General features: G+C 36.8%; 1 protein-coding gene across 37 annotated transcripts in view; it reads right to left on the bottom strand.

The window, feature by feature from the left end:
- The window catches only part of VPS13B (vacuolar protein sorting 13 homolog B), an 857,597-nt gene that overhangs the window by 289,865 nt on the left and 551,795 nt on the right, over positions 1–15,937 (bottom strand). For all 37 annotated transcript variants that reach the window (XR_012416558.1, XR_012416559.1, XM_073999176.1 and 34 more), the window contains 2 exons: positions 11,225–11,351; positions 1,165–1,308 (listed from right to left, as the gene is read on the bottom strand). Coding sequence is in view for 35 of the 37 variants with exons in the window: in XM_073999176.1 (XP_073855277.1) it covers positions 1,165–1,308; positions 11,225–11,351 (271 nt within the window). In the remaining 2 variants the exon portion in view is untranslated. The remainder of the gene's footprint in view (positions 1–1,164; positions 1,309–11,224; positions 11,352–15,937) is intronic.

Genomic DNA, 15,937 nt, shown 5'->3' with positions numbered 1-15,937 from the left:
ATACGAATTCCTAAAACAATCAGTGATCTGAGAGTTAGATTTCTTTGATAGGAGACATTCACAAAATTAGCACAAATAATATAGGAATGTAATTTACTTTTATCCAACTCAACGTGCTTCAGAGGCCTCATCGAAAATGCATGGGGAAGTATTTTTTAATTTGCTTATTTTGATGTCATATAATTACATTTTTATGGATTCCCTCATGTATATTTAAAAAGTTAATATTGTGGAGAATATGTAGTTCTAAAGTCCTTTTACAATAGATAGTGAATAAATAGATATCATGGCTAGTAAAGGATGATTACACTAGAAAATCTCCATTTACAAAAGATAAAAGATTTATCATTTTAAAAAAATTTTTTTTAAATAAAGAAGACTGAAAGAATAATGTCGCAGTTGAAAGACCTAAATTCCTCTTCATTTCCTACCTTCTTACTAAACAGAACTTAAAGCCTTCTTTACAACTCATGACAAAAATAAAAGCAACATCTTTTTCATATATAAACAGTTTGTTCACCTGAGTATTTACAAAATATTTATTCTAAGTGCAGAATATTAGAGAAATGTGGAAACAAAATGCGAAGAAAATATATCTTGAGAAGAATCTAACAAATAGCTTTCTTTGTTTCTTGCTGACACACTTTGTGGTTACAATACAGGCTTCCAACGAACACCGGATCAAAATTAAAATTCTAGGCAGGCATTCAATTTTTATGATTGTGTCCATTCATTTCCCACTGAGCATGGGAAACGAATGCTTTACAAGTTATTTATTGAAGATATTCCCATAATACTCTTAGAAAGTTCACTTCCAAAAGAGGCCTTATTACTGTAATGTATCCAAGTAAATGAAAGCTATACCAGGATTCTCACATCATACTTTATAATTTCAGCAGGGCAATAAAATTATGTATATAACAGAGGTTCCTCTGAGGTCAGTCCACAGCAATTTTGCAAAGGTACATGATAAATAAGAGGAATAGAGACCAAACAAATTTCTAAAATCAAGAATAACAATCCAAAATGATTTATGACTATATTTTGAATAAAGTTAAATACAGAATAATTAAGCAGAAAGCAGTCAGCTTAATTAGTTTTCCTGCAGTGAATGTAAAGTTGGAACAAGTGCAGTAAGCCTGATCAAAATCAGGTAACAGTTACCTCTGCAGCCTCGTTTGATGGTTCCAGTCCAGTCATATTTGCTACTATTAACTGATGTAAGAGTTGAACTTGAGCCACACTTAGGAAGAAGTCCAGGTTTGTGGTTATATTCACTTCTAAGGAATGGCCACACACTAAAATCTCCTGAAGCAAAAAAGGTAGAATACAGATAAAGAAACATGATAGCTTTCAGATGATAATTTATCATTCTTACTTATTTGACCTTCACTACTTTGGTGACGTTTCCTAGGACTCAAGTTCATACATTAAGGTGAAGAGCAAAAATGGTGAGCACAGTCACTTGGACAGAATTTAATAGATAAATTTCATATTTATGAGGGCCTGCTGTGTGTTGGGATTTGTGCTAGATATACACAACTAACAATAAGAAGTCTTCACCTTTTCATACCTATTTGACTTTTCCATACCTCAAACTATTATTATTGTTTTCAATATGTAGCAACAATGTATTTGTGTAGCATAATCTTGTTCATGAATTCAAACAAACAAATATTTACTAAGAATCCCCTAAGTACTAGGTACCACAGTAGAGTCCTAGGAATATCACAAAGAATAATGTTGGCCTTGAACAGCAACCTGCTCTTGAGGAGGTTATAATCTAGTTGGGCAGACAGATGTAAACAGACAATTGTAGGCAGGCAATTATAATTGCTAAGAGCCACAGTATGAATATTCTCCAAAGGACATACTCTAAATGATTTATAAAAAAACAGAGTGTTGAAGATAGCTAGACTAATTTATTTCACTTCTTTAAACTGCTAAAATCTTGGCAGCATTGGGTAGATGTCCATAACTTAATTGGTGCTGTTCTGCAAAACCGAGGCACTTGAACATTTATCACTGGAAAACTGTTCAGACAAGGAAAACAGAACAAAACAAAAAACTAATCCAGTAGCTTCACTTAATAAGGAGACTATGACTAGTCCAAATGCAAATGCGTCAGCTTAGAGCAGCTTTTAATAAAGCCATAAAGAACAGCATGTCTGAAACAATTATTCTTTTTTTTTTTTTTTTTTTTGGTTAAATAACATTTTCCTCTACAAGTTCTCTGTATTAATTCACTCTAGTTAGAATTCTTGTTCTATTCCTCAAGTATTGACAAAAAGGGAAAAAAGTATACCAATTCAGGATTTTAAAAAAATAGTCGCCATAACATTACCCAAGAGCATAAAAATTTGTACCAAAAATATCTTGGCTCTATTGGTGGCATACATCCTGTGAAAACTTGCAAAAAATTGATCTTACACTAGGAGGTTAAATAGTATCAATGCAATTGGTAGAATCAGCAGCTAATAACATAAAAACAAGGATAATTTTCATTTTTATAGAACTTACAGCTTTTCAGATTCCTCTTATAATTATTTTTTCTATTGATCGGTTTGAACCTTATAACAATCTAGAGGGCAACAAGAGTTGCTATATATGAGGCAACTAAGGTATGCATAAGAAAACTGTTGGAACAAAGAATTTAAATGAATGACTTAGGAGGATAACCTTTAGTATAAAGCTGAGTTTGGCCTAGAACTAGGTTTCCTGACCTTTAGCTTCCTGCCTCTTTCACCTGGGAATGAGGAAGTTTCTAGTAATGCCTTCAAATCATGCCTTTAAATGACTTTGAAGATGACTTAATTAAGATAGGATGATATTTCATCAACACTTGGATATATTCTTATCTTTGTTTCTGAATTCAATGACAAGCATTTGGGAATCCAAGTAAAGAATATTTTTGGAGGAAAAAAATCTTAATAATTTAAAAGGATTATGATATCCCATTTTTGTGAGTCAAATACACACAGGAAATAGAAGCATTTCTTAAATGTGATTTCAATATGTGAGTCTTAATTCATATTTTCATAGCAGCATTGGTATGAAAAAGGGCATGTCATAAGGAGTTTCATGTATTCTAAACCAACAGTGTTACTAAGCAGCTATAAGATATTAGTAGATTTATTTAATCTTTATACCCCTTTTGTGGATATACAAAAAATTAGTATTATATATCTAAATTTTCCAAACATTTTATAATAACTGACTTACAATTCTGTGAATGAGCAAAAAGTTTATATTGTGTTTAGCATAAAAAGTTCTACGAAGAATTGCTTTAGTTATAATGAATAAGATTATTATTACATTTCTTTTTTTCATTTAAAAAAAAATTTTTTTTATCATACTTTAAGTTAAAGGGTCCACGTGCACAACATGCAGGTTTGTTACATATGTATACATGTGCCATGCTGGTGTGCTGCACCCATTAACCCGTCATTTACATTAGGTATATCTCCTAATGCTATCCCTCCCTACTCCCCCCACCCCACGACAGACCCCGGTGTGTGATGTTCCCCTTCCTGTGTCCAAGTGTTCTCACTGTTTAATTCCCACCTATGAGTGAGAACATGAGGTGTTTGGTTTTCTGTCCTTGTGATTGATTGCTGAGAATGATGATTTCCAGCTTCTTCCATGTCCCTACAAAGGACATGAACTCATCCTTTTTTATGGCTGCATAGTATTTCATGGTGTATATGTGCCACATTTTCTTATTCCAGTCTGTCATTGATGGACATTTGGGTTGGTTCCAAGTCTTTGCTATTGTGAATAGTGCCGCAATAAACATATGTGTGCATGTGTCTTTATAGCAGCATGATTTATAATCCTTTGGGTATATACCCAGTAATGGGATCGCTGGGTCAAATGGTATTTCTAGTTCTAGATCCTTGAGGAATTGCCATACTGTCTTCCACAATGGTTGAACTAGTTTACAGTCCCACCAACAGTGTAAAAGCGTTCCTATTTCTCCACATCCTCTCCAGCACCCATTGTTTCCTGACTTTCTAATAATCGCCATTCTAACTGGCGTGAGATGGTATCTCACTGTGGTTTTGATTTGCATTTCTCTGATGACCAGTGCTGATGAGCATTTTTTCATGTGTCTGTTGGCTGCACAAATGTCTTCTTTTGAGAAGTGTCTGTTCATATCCTTTTCCCACTTTTTGATGGGGTTGTTTGTTCTTTCTTTCTACAAAGAGCTAAATTTGTTTGAGCTCTTTGTAGGTTTTGGATATTAGCCCTTTGTCAGATGAATAGATTGCAAAAATCTTCTCCCATTCTGTAGGTTGCCTGTTCACTCTGATGGTAGTTTCTTTTGCTGTGCAGAAACTCTTTAGTTTACTTAGATCCCATTTGTCAATGTTGGCTTGTTGTGCCATTGCTTTTGGTGTTTTAGACATGAAGTCCTTGCCCATGCCTATGTCCTGAATGGTATTGCCTAGGTTTTCTTCTAGGGTTTTTATAGTTTTAGGTCTAACATTTAAGTCTCTAATCCATCTTGATTTAATTTTTGGATAAGGATTAAGGAAGGGATCCAGTTTCAGCTTTCTACATGTGGCTAGGCAGTTTTCCCAACACCATTTATTAAATAGGGAATCCTTTCCCCATTTCTTGTTTTTGTCAGGTTTGTCAAAGATCAGATGGTTGTAGATGTGTGGTGTTATTTTTGAGGGCTCTATTCTGTTCCATTGGTCTATCTCTCTGTTTTGGTACCAGTAGCATGCTGTTTTGGTTACTGTAGCCTTGTAGTATAGTTTGAAATCAGGTAGTGTGATGCCTCCAGCTTTGTTCTTTTTTCTTAGAATTCCCTTGGCAATGTGGGCTCTTTTTTTGGTTCCATATGAACTTTAAAGTAGTTTTTCTTCCAATTCTGTGGACTAAGTCATTGGTAGCTTAATGGGGATGGCATTGAATCTATAAATTACTTTGGGCAGTATGGACATTTTCATGCTGTTGATTCTTCCTACCCATGAGCATGGAAAGTCCTTTCATTTGTTTGTGTCCTCTTTTGTTTCATTGACCAGTGGTTTGTACTTCTCTTTGAAGAGGTCCTTCACATCCCTTATATGTTGGATTCCTAGGTATTTTATTCTCTTTGAAGCAATTGTGAATGTGAGTTTACTCATGATTTGGCTCTCTGTTTGTCTGTTATTGGTGTATAAGAATGTTTGTGATTTTTGCACATTGATTTTGTATCCTGAGACTTTGCTGAAGTTGCTTATCAGCTTAAGGAGATTTTGGGCTGAGATGATGGGGTTTTCTAAATATACAATCCTGTCATCTGCAAACGGGACAATTTGACTTCCTCTTTTCCTAATTGAATACCCTTTATTTCTTTCTCCTGCCTGACTGCCCTGGCCAGAACTTCCAACACTATGTTGAATAGGTATGGTGAGAGAGGGAATCCCTCTCTTGTGCCAGTTTTCAAAGGGAACGCTTCCAGTTTTTGCCCATTAAGTATGATATTGGCTGTGGGTTTGTCATAAATAGCTCTTATTATTTTGAGATACGTTCCATCAATACTGAATTTATTGACAGTTTTTAGCATGAAGGGCTGTTGAAGTTTGTCGAAGGCCTTTTCTGCATCTATTGAGATAATCATGTGGTTTTTGTATTTGGTTTTGTTTATATGCTGGATTATGTTTATTGATTTGCATATGTTGGACCAGCCTTGCATCCCAGGGATGAAGCCCACTTGATCATGGTGGATAAGCTTTTTGATGTGCTGCTGGATTTGGTTTGCCAGTATTTGAGGATTTTCGCATCCAGGTTCATCAGGGATATTGATCTAATATTCTCTTTTTTTTGTTATGTCTCTGCCAGGCTTTGGTATCAGGATAATGTTGGCCTTATAACATGAGTTAGGGAGGATTCCCTCTTTTCGTATTGATTGGAACAGTTTCAGAAGGAATGGTACCAGCTCCTCCTCGTACCTCTGGTGGAACTCGGCTGTGAATCCATCTGGTCCTGGACTTCTTTTGGTTGGTGGGCTATTAATTATTGCCTCAATTTCAGAGCCTATTGGTCTATTCAGGGATTCAACTTCTTCCTGGTTTAGTCTTGGGAGAATGCATGTGTCCAGAAATTTATCCATTTCTTCTAGACTTTCTAGTTTATTTGCACAGAGGTGTTTGTAGTATTCTCTGACGGTAGGTTATATTTCTGTGGGGTCGATGGTGATATTCCTTTTATCATTTTTTATTGCGTATATTTGATTCTTCTCTCTTTTCTTCTTTACTAATCTTGCTAGCGGTCTATCAATTTTGTTGATCTTTTCAAAAACCAGCTCCTAGATTCATTGATTTTTTGAAGGCTTTTTTTGTGTCTCTCCTTCAGTTCTGCTCTGATCTTAGTTTCTTGTCTTTTGCTAGCTTTCAGATTTGTTTGCTCTTGCTTCTCTAGTTCTTTCAATTGTGATTTTAGGGTGTCAATTTTAGATCTTTCCTGCTTTCTCTTGTGGGCATTTATTGTTATAAATTTCCCTCTACACAATGCTTTGTATGTGTCCCAGAGATTTTGGTATGTTGTATCTTTGTTGTCATTGGTTTCAAAGAACATCTTTATTTCTGCCTTCATTTCGTTATATACCCAGTAATCATTCAGGAGCAGGTTGTTCAGTTTCCATGTAGTTGAGCGGTTTTGATTGAGTTTCTTAATCCTGAGTTCCAGTTTGACTGCACTGTGGTCTGAGAGACAGTTTGTTATAATTTCTCTTCTTTTACATTTGCTGAGGAGTGCTTTACTTCCAAGTATTCGGTGAATTTTGGAATAAGTGCGATGTGTGCTGAGAAGAATGTATATTCTGTTGATTTGGGGTGGAGAGTTCTGTAGATGTCTATTCGGTCCACTTGGTGCAGAGTTGAGTTCAATCCCTGGATATCCTTGTTAACTTTCTGTCTCGTTGATCTGTCTAATGTTGACAGTGGGGTATTAAAGTCTCTCATTTTTATTGTGTGGATGTCTAAATCTCTTTGTAAGTCTCTAAAGACTTGCCTTATGAATCTGGGTGCTCCTGTATTGGGTGCATATATATTTAGGATAGTTAGGTCTTCTTATTGAATCGATCCCTTTACCATTATGTAATGGCCTTCTTTGTCTCTTTTGATCTTTGATGGTTTAAAGTCTGTTTTCCAGAGACTAGGATTGCAACCCCTGCCTTTATTTGTTTTCTATTTGCTTGGTAGGTCTTCCTCCATCCCTTTGTTTTGAGCCTCTGTGTGTCTCTGCACGTGAAATGGGTCTCCTGAATAAAGCACACTGATGGGTCTTGCTCCTTATCCAATTTGCCAGTCTGTGTCTTTTAATTGGAGCATTTAGCTCATGTACATTTAAGGTTAATATTGTTACATGTGAAACTGATCCTGTCATTATGATGTTAGCTGGTTATTTCGCATGTTAGTTGATGCAGTTTCCTCCTAGCATCGATGGACCTTATATTTTGGCATGGTTTTGCAGTGGCTGGTATCGGTTGTTCCTTTCCAAGTTTAGTGCTTCCTTCAAGAGCTCTTGTAGGGCAGGCCGGGTGGTGGCAACATCTCTCAGATTTGCTTGTCTGTAAAGGATTTTATTTCTCCTTCACTTATGAAATTTAGTTTGACTGGATATGAAATTCTGGGTTGAAAATTCTTTTCTTTAAGAATGTTGAATATCGGCCCCCACTCTCTTCTGGCTTGTAGAGTTCCTGCCGAGAGATCTGCTGTTAGTCCGATGGGCTTCCCTTTGTGGATAACCCAACCTTTCTCTCTGGCTGCCCTTAACATTTTTCCCTCATTTCAACTTTAGTGAATCTGACAATTATGTGTCTGGGAGTTGCTCTTCTCAAGGAGTATCTTTGTGGTGTTCTCTGTATTTCCTGAATTTGAATGTTGGCCTGCCTTGCTAGGTTGAGGAAGTTCTCCTGGATAATATCCTGCAGAGTGTTTTCCAGCAAGGTTCCATTCTCCTGGTCACTTTCAGGTACACCAGTCATACGTAAATTTGGTCTGTTCACATAGTCCCATGTTTCTTGGAGGCTTTGTTCTTTTCTCTTTTTTCTCTAAACTTCTCACTTCATTTCATTAATTTGATCTTCAATCACTGATACGCTTTCTTCCACCTGATTGAATCTGCTACTGAAGCTTGTGCATGTGTCATGTAGTTCTCATGCCATGGTTTTCAGCTCCATCAGGTCATTTAAGGTCTTCTCTCCACTGTTTATTCTAGTTAGCCATTCATCTAATCTTTTTTCAAGGTTTTTAGCTTCCTCACAATGGGTTCGAACATCCTCCTTTTACCTCAGAGAAGTTTTTATTACCGGTTTTCTGAAGCCTACTTCTGTCACCTTGTTAAAGTCATTCTCCGTCCTGCTTTGTTCCGTTGCTGCCAAGGAACTGTGATCCTTTGGAGTAGAAGAGGCGCTCTGTGTTTTAGAATTTTCAGCTTTTCTGCCCTGGTTTTTCCCCATCTTTGTGGTTTTTTCTAACTTTCGTCTTTGATGCTGGTGACCGACAGATGGGGTTTTGGTATGGTTGTCCTTTTTGTTGATACTGATGCTATTCCTTTCTGTTTGTTAGAAAAAAACTATTTTAAAATTCAAATGGAACCAAAAAGGAGCCTGAATAGCCATGATCGTTGTAAGCAAAAAGAACAAAGCTGGAGGCATCATACTACCAGACTTCAAACTATACTATAAGGCTACAGTATCCAAAACAACATGGTACTGGTACAAAAACAAACACATAGACCCATGAAACAGAATAGAGAACTGAGAAATGAGACTGCACACCTATAACCATCGGATCTTTGACAAACTTGACAACAACAAGCAATATAGAAAGGACTCTCTAATAAATGGTGCTGGGAGTGCTTGCTAGCTGTACGCAGAAAATTGAAACTGTACCCCTTCCTTACACCATATGCAGAAGTTAACTCAAGATGGATTAGAGACTAAAATGTAAAACCCCAAACTATAAACACCCTAGAAGAAAATCTAGGCAATACCATTCAGGACATTGGCATGGGCAAAGATTTCATGACGAGGATGCCAAAAGTAACTGCAACAAAAGCACAAATTGACAAATGGGATCTAATTAAACTAAGGAGCTTCTGCACAGCCAAAGAAACTATCATCAGAATGAACAGACAGTCTACAACATGGGAGAAAAAATTTGCAAATTAACCATCTGACAAAGGTCTAATATCCAGAATCTATAAGGAACTTAACCAAATTTACAAGATAACCCCATTAAAAAGTGGGCCAAAGACATGGACAGACGTTTCTCAAAAGAAGCATACACGTAGTCACGTAGTTCTCATGCCATGGTTTTCTGCTCTATCGGGTCACTTAAGGACTTGTCTACATTGGTTATTCTAGTTATCCATTTGTCTAATCTTTTTCAACATTTTCAGCTTCTTTGCGATGGGTTCGAACTTCCTTCTTTAGCTTGGAGAAGTTTGATCGTCTGAAGCCTTCTCACTACTCCTCAAAGTCATTCTCCATCCAGCTTAGTTCTGTGGCTGGTGAGGAGCTGTGTTCCTTTGGAGGGGGAGAGGTGCTCTGATTTTTAGAGTTTTCAGCTTTTCTGCTCTGTTTTTTCCGTATCTTGTGGTTTTATCGACCTTTGGTTTTTGACGATGGTGATGTACAGATGGGGTTTTGGTGTGGATGTCCTTTCTTTTCATTAATTTTCTTTCTAACAGTCAGGACCCTCAGCTGCAGGTCTGTTGGAGTTTGCTCGAGGTCCACTCCAGACCCTGTTTGCCCAGTATGAACAGTGGAGGCTGCAGAAGAGTGAATATTGCTGAACAGCAAATGTTGCTGCCTGATCATTCCTCTGGAAGCTTTGTCTCAGAGGGGTACCTTGCCGTGAGGTGTCAGTCTGCCCCTATTGGGGGTGCCTCCCAGTTAGGCTACTCGGGGGTCAGGGACCCACTTCCAGAGGCAGTCTGTCCATTTGCAGATCTCAAACTCCGTGCTGGGAGAATCACTGGTCTCTTCAAAGCTGTGAGACAGGGACATTTAAATCTGCAGAGGTTTCTGCTGCCTTTTGTTTGGCTATGCCCTGTCCCCAGAGGTGGAGTCTACAGCGGCACGCAGGCCTCCTTGAGCTGAGGTGGGCTCCACCCAGTTCGACCTTCTCAGCCATTTTGTTTACCTACTCATGCCTCAGCGATGGCGGGCGCCCCTCCCCCAGACTTGCTATTGCCTTGCAGTTAGATCTGACTGCTGTGCTAGCAATGAGGAAGGCCCCATGGGTGCGGGACCCTCTGAGTCAGGTGTGGGACATAATCTCCTGGGTTGCCGTTTGCTAAGATCCTTGGAAAAGCACAGTATTAGGGCAGGTGTGACCCAATTTTCCAGGTGCTGTGTGTCATGGTTTCCCTTGGCTAGGAAAGGGAATTCCCTTAACCCTTGCGCTTCCTGGGTGAGGTGATGCCTCGCTCTCCTTTAGCTCTCACTCCGAGGGCTGCACCCACTGTCCTGCACCCACTGTCCAACACGCCCCAGGGAAATGAACCTGGTACCTCAGTTGGAAATGCAGAAATCACCCATCTTGTGTCATTGACGCTGGGAGCTGTAGCTTGGAGCTGTTCCCATTCGGCCATCTTGGAACCTCCCTTATTAATACATTTCTATTCTATGGAGTTGGAGGTAATAAGTCATAATGATCAGAATTGAAACCTGGATCCACCAATTAATGTTGGGTATGTTACTTAATCTGTTTTCACCTCAGTTTCCTCATCTTTAAAATATGTACACTAGTAGTATCTAATTCATAAGAATGTTGTGAAGACTAAATAATCTATGTAGAACTCACTATGTAAGGTAATCTGATTATCTGTCAGTATTATTGTTATTTTCACTAAAAAGAGGCTGTAGTACTTAGGAGTGTAGAGGATGGAGTCGGACCAGGTGGTTTCACACCCTGCTCTGCTGCTTACTATTTGTGAAAATCTGGGTAGCTTGGTTAGCTTCTCTATGCCTCAGTTTTGTCATCTAAAAAATAGGGATACCAGGAATAACAAATAAGATTATTATGAGGATTAAATGAGTTATTATAAGGAAAGCAATAACTGAAGAGTACTACAAAATCCATAAATGTTAGCTATGATAAGAGCCATTATTATTAATCAGCTAATTTGAAGTCCTATGGGCTGAAACTGTGGCAATCCCTAACATACAAAGAGGAGCAATTCCATTTTTCAAACTAAAATAAAATCAAAATTATGTTCTAACCTCAGTATGCAGATTTTCTGGAGAAATGGTTTTGGTGAAAATGATAGCCGGTGCTCCAGTTATTCGGACAGAAAAATCTGTCAAAATGGGAGTCAAAATTGCTCTCCTTTCTTGATGCCGCCGTATGCTAAAAGATAGAGTGAAAGATTATTAGTCATTTCACTTTTTTCAAAGATAATTTTCATTAAATTTGTCCAAGTCTTTGTACTACAGACATGTATGGCAAAATTACATTATTATTTTGAGAGTGCCTATTTGCATATTTTACAGTCATCATTTCTTAACTTCAATTCCATAAGATTTGTAGAAGATGATAACATCTTGAGAAATTCAGATGTAATTAAGCAATTTCATATTAGTATCATCCCAGAGCTTTTTAACAAATTAATTTTTAAATGTTTACTTCTTGTTCTTGCAAATAGTTTCATATCACTTTTGTTACCAACAATCTTACTATTGTTTAGAATAATTTTTAATTTCCTATTTTTAATATCTGACCTTCTATTTGATAACTGCTGTCTTTCTGACCTCATTAGGGTCATGACCATATCCTTTTAATCTTTTAATTCTTTTCTTTTTAAGGTCTAAGAACAATATTAATTCATTTTTTTTTAAGACAAGGTCTTGCTCTGTCACCTAGGCTGGAGTGCAGTGGTGCGATCATGGCTCACTTTAGCCTCAATCTCCTGGGCTCAAGTGATTCTCCCACCTTGGCCTCCTGAGTAGCTGGGACCACAGGAATGTACCACCATGCCTGGCTAATTTATTTTTGTTTTTTGTAGAGACAGAGTCTCCTCATGTTGCCCAGGCTGGTCTTGAACTCCTAGGCTCAAACAATTCTCCTGCCTAGGACCCTCAAAGTGCTGGGTTTACAAGTGTTGAGTCACCATGCCCAGTTCTTAAGGTTTTTGTGTGAGATATTAAATGCTTCCTGAAAACAATCCTGTATGTGAAGTAGGGACTGTTAATAGTCCCATTATTGTCTGTAAGGAAATGACGTTCAAGTACTGGGCTAAGGCTACACAATGAGAGCAAAGGTTCCAGAATTGGACCTGGAGGGCAAGTTGACACCAAAACAGCTTTTGGCCTCTATTTTAGTTCTTCTTTATATATTCCCAGCTTTGATCAGTTATTTAGCAGAATATTTTTATCTGACATTTAAAATTATTAATAATTTCAAAGGAAGTACATGGTAAAAGATGAAATTGGAAAACATTATTGAGAAAGCAAAAGTGGGCTGGTACAGATCTTCAAGTCCACTATGTATATGCTTACTTTTTATTTTATCAACTAATATACATTTATGTTTTGTTAGCAAGCTATACCTCAAATTTTGCTTCAAGCTATTAACTTAATATTCCTTTTACATATGCCCTTATTAGTCCCTTATATCATAAACTGATAAAGTTGAAATCAGAGAATTGGCATAAATTATCTCATGAAAAAGCCTGGTTAAAATTCAAGTCTTTCTACACCATTTTTTCTTTTTATCAGAGTAGTCCAGAGAGTACTCTGGTCTTTTGTTAAACTTGCAATGAGCAGAGTTCTATATGGTGTCTGCCAAAAAAGCAAATTGGATCATCTGGTTCTATGACACATAAGTATTGGATTTCAAGAAAGTCAATTTTAAAGAATTAAGAGATCTGGCGAGTAGAGAGTAACAGGAGGAAGTATTAAAATCTGTGACTACAGAGGAAGGACTGAGATCCTGAGAGACACCATAATTATAGCCTAATAGCTCAAATTCCATAAAATGACCAATGTGAGAAACATGTAACATCTGATGTGCTCTCATAGGGGAGTGCTAAAATATATGATGTATTAAAAATAACTTAAAATGGAAAAGTTGGCAGGCAACCAAATAAGAGCAAACATTAATGACCAAGGGCAATGAAAAAAAAGGTACTTGTCCGTATTATACATTTTTCTCCATAATGTGATAAATTAAATCAGTGACACAAAATATGAAAGCCCTGTGACCTTAGAAGTAATAACAAAATATAAATGTCAATAGTCTTATAAAACTATAATTTTTCTGGTATATAGTATTAACTTTTATGATATCTCTGGTAAATATTTGAGGTAATGGTAAATATTTTAAAAAATCATTAAAAACCTTTACAGATTCAAATATTTTCAGGAATAAATTTAAAAGAAAAACAAAAAAGAAATACTAAATAACTACAATGAAGAATTAAATTCTGGCAATATTTTACTATATAACAGTTCAAGTTTCAAAATTCAAAAGAAGGAACTAAAACACAAAGTATTAACTAAGGTTGTTAATGACCTTAGGGTCATTAAATTGAGAGGGTCAGCACTCTTAATGAATCAAGGGAATAGAGTTTTAACAGCTATTTGAGATAAGACAAGGATTTTTAAATGAGCTGCCTACCTAGATCTGGGGCCCCTGAAGGTCCAGAAAAATATCACACCATCAGAAACCGGAAAGAATAAGAAAGTTTGCCTGTCTTGGCAAGAGAACTTGTTGAAAAAACAAATACCGCCCTGGAAAATTAAAAATAATGGGAAATATCCCATGTGTATTAAGTGGCTCTAACTTATATTACCTGGGTGGTCCTCAAATACCCATTCTGTTATTTATATAGCAGTAGCATCAGAACTTTGATAACCCTGGGGCATCTGTCAGAAACAGATGGAAAACCTCCCTAGAAAACATGTCCTCAATGACAAAAAGGATACTCAAGGGAAAAAGATCGTTGAAGATAAGCTCCTAATACAAACCATTTTATATACCAAAAAAAAGAACTTTATTAGCAAGAGGAAAATTAGATCCTGTTTTCAAACGCATTATCAAGAACTTTTGATAATAAAATTTTGATAATAAATTAAATAAAAATTTTGCTTAAAATTACTAAAGACATATAGAATTAAAAAACATAAGAAAAAAAGCAAGGCACTATTAAAAAGTGCAAATCAGGTTTGAAAAAACAACCAAAGAGAATTTCCAAAAATAAAAAATACAGTTACTAAAGTTAAAGACATAATAGGTGGGATAAATAGCATTTAGAAATAATTAGTAAACTAGAAATAGATTTGAGAAAATTCCAGAATTTACTAAAATAAATTTTTAAATGAAAAGTTTAAAAGGAAAATGAAGAGACAGGGAGAGATGATTCCAACATATATAACTAGAATTCCAAAATGAGAGAACAGAAAGAAAGGAAAAGAGAAAATACTAAAGAAAACATGGCTGATGATTTTCCCAGAAATTATGAAACATAAGAATTCATAGACTCAGGAAGCACAATGTGTCCTGGTTCAGACAAATACAAGGAAATCCACAAGTATACATATCTTGATGAAACTGCTGATCACCCATGATGACGAAAAGATACTAAATTCAGCTGGAGAAAACAGATTACACCATTCCAAGGCACACAGGGTTAGAGGAGCTGTGGAATCAATATTTCGCTGATGTACTCCAGTATAACAATGATTTAATATATGTCTATATTGTCCATATAAACAAAGAAATGGTATAATTATCTGTACCTATCATGTAATATAGAGGATTATATCCATAGAAATTTATTAAACCCTCGTTGAAAATAACAAAACATTGGCTATTGTAAGGTTCTAAGCAAATAACAGAAAAATAATCATGTGAGTTGGCAAAAGTTCTTCTAGTAAGCTTTGGGAGGTATAGATTGTAAACAAAAAAAAAGTATAGTTCTCTGAAATTGTTACTAAGCAAGAAGGCACAGGTGTATGCCAGATGCACTCAAGAAAACACATGTGTCAGAAAAGCTGTGGTCATCTTTCTTGGACTCAGAATATTCACACTAAGGTTCTTCTGCCCATCTGTCATACATTTTGGTATGCCTTTGTGGGAAATATGAAAGAAGTTTAAGAACCACACTTCAAAAACTGCATATTATCAAAGACCAGAAGTAGGAAAAGTGGTACCAAGGTTCCCAAGATATTCCACCAAAAAAATCAGAATAAGAAATGCTAGATGGTCTGTGTGCACAGAGCAATTCTTTTTTTTTTTTTCTTCCTCCTGTGTGTGAGAAAGGGTCTCCTTCTGTCGCCCAGGCTAGAGTGCAGTGGCATGATCTTGGCTCACTGTAACCTCTGCCTCCTGGGCTCAAGTCATCCCAGTACCTCAGCCTCCTAAGTAGCTAGGGCTACAAGTGTGTGACTCCACATCTGGCTAATTTTTGTATTTTTTGTAGGGACGGGGTTTCGCCACGTTGCCCAGGCTGGTGCACACAGCAATTCTTATGCAACATAAAGATTTTCTTACTATGGCATTATGGCTGAACTTTAGATGGAAGACACTAGAGCAGAAGATACTTAAAACTTGTGGTAATCACCTGAGACCATCTCTTACAGTAGTTATTCCTAAATATGAAAACAGTAATATTCACAAACATTTATTATAAATAATCTGCTACCTGGAAAACTATGTGTTACATAAACCTATTCCTTGATATTCTTCTATTTATATTAATGGGAGGCATAAAGATAAATAATTTAAATCCTATAGGAACTTAAAAAATGAAATAGTTGGCAAGGCACGGTGACTCACGCCTGTAATACTAGCACTTTGGGAGGCCGAGGTGGGCGGATCACCTGAGGTCTGGAGTTCAAGATCAGTCTGGCCAACATGGAAAAACCACATCTCTACAAAAAATACAAAAATTAGCCAGGCGTGGTGGCGCGGGCCTGTAGTCCCAGCTACTTCGG

This window comes from Macaca fascicularis, chromosome 8, assembly GCF_037993035.2.
Source record: "Macaca fascicularis isolate 582-1 chromosome 8, T2T-MFA8v1.1".
Taxonomy (NCBI): Eukaryota; Metazoa; Chordata; class Mammalia; order Primates; family Cercopithecidae; genus Macaca; species Macaca fascicularis.
Note: the sequence above shows the minus strand (reverse complement) of the source record. Positions and strands in the feature narration are given on the sequence as shown.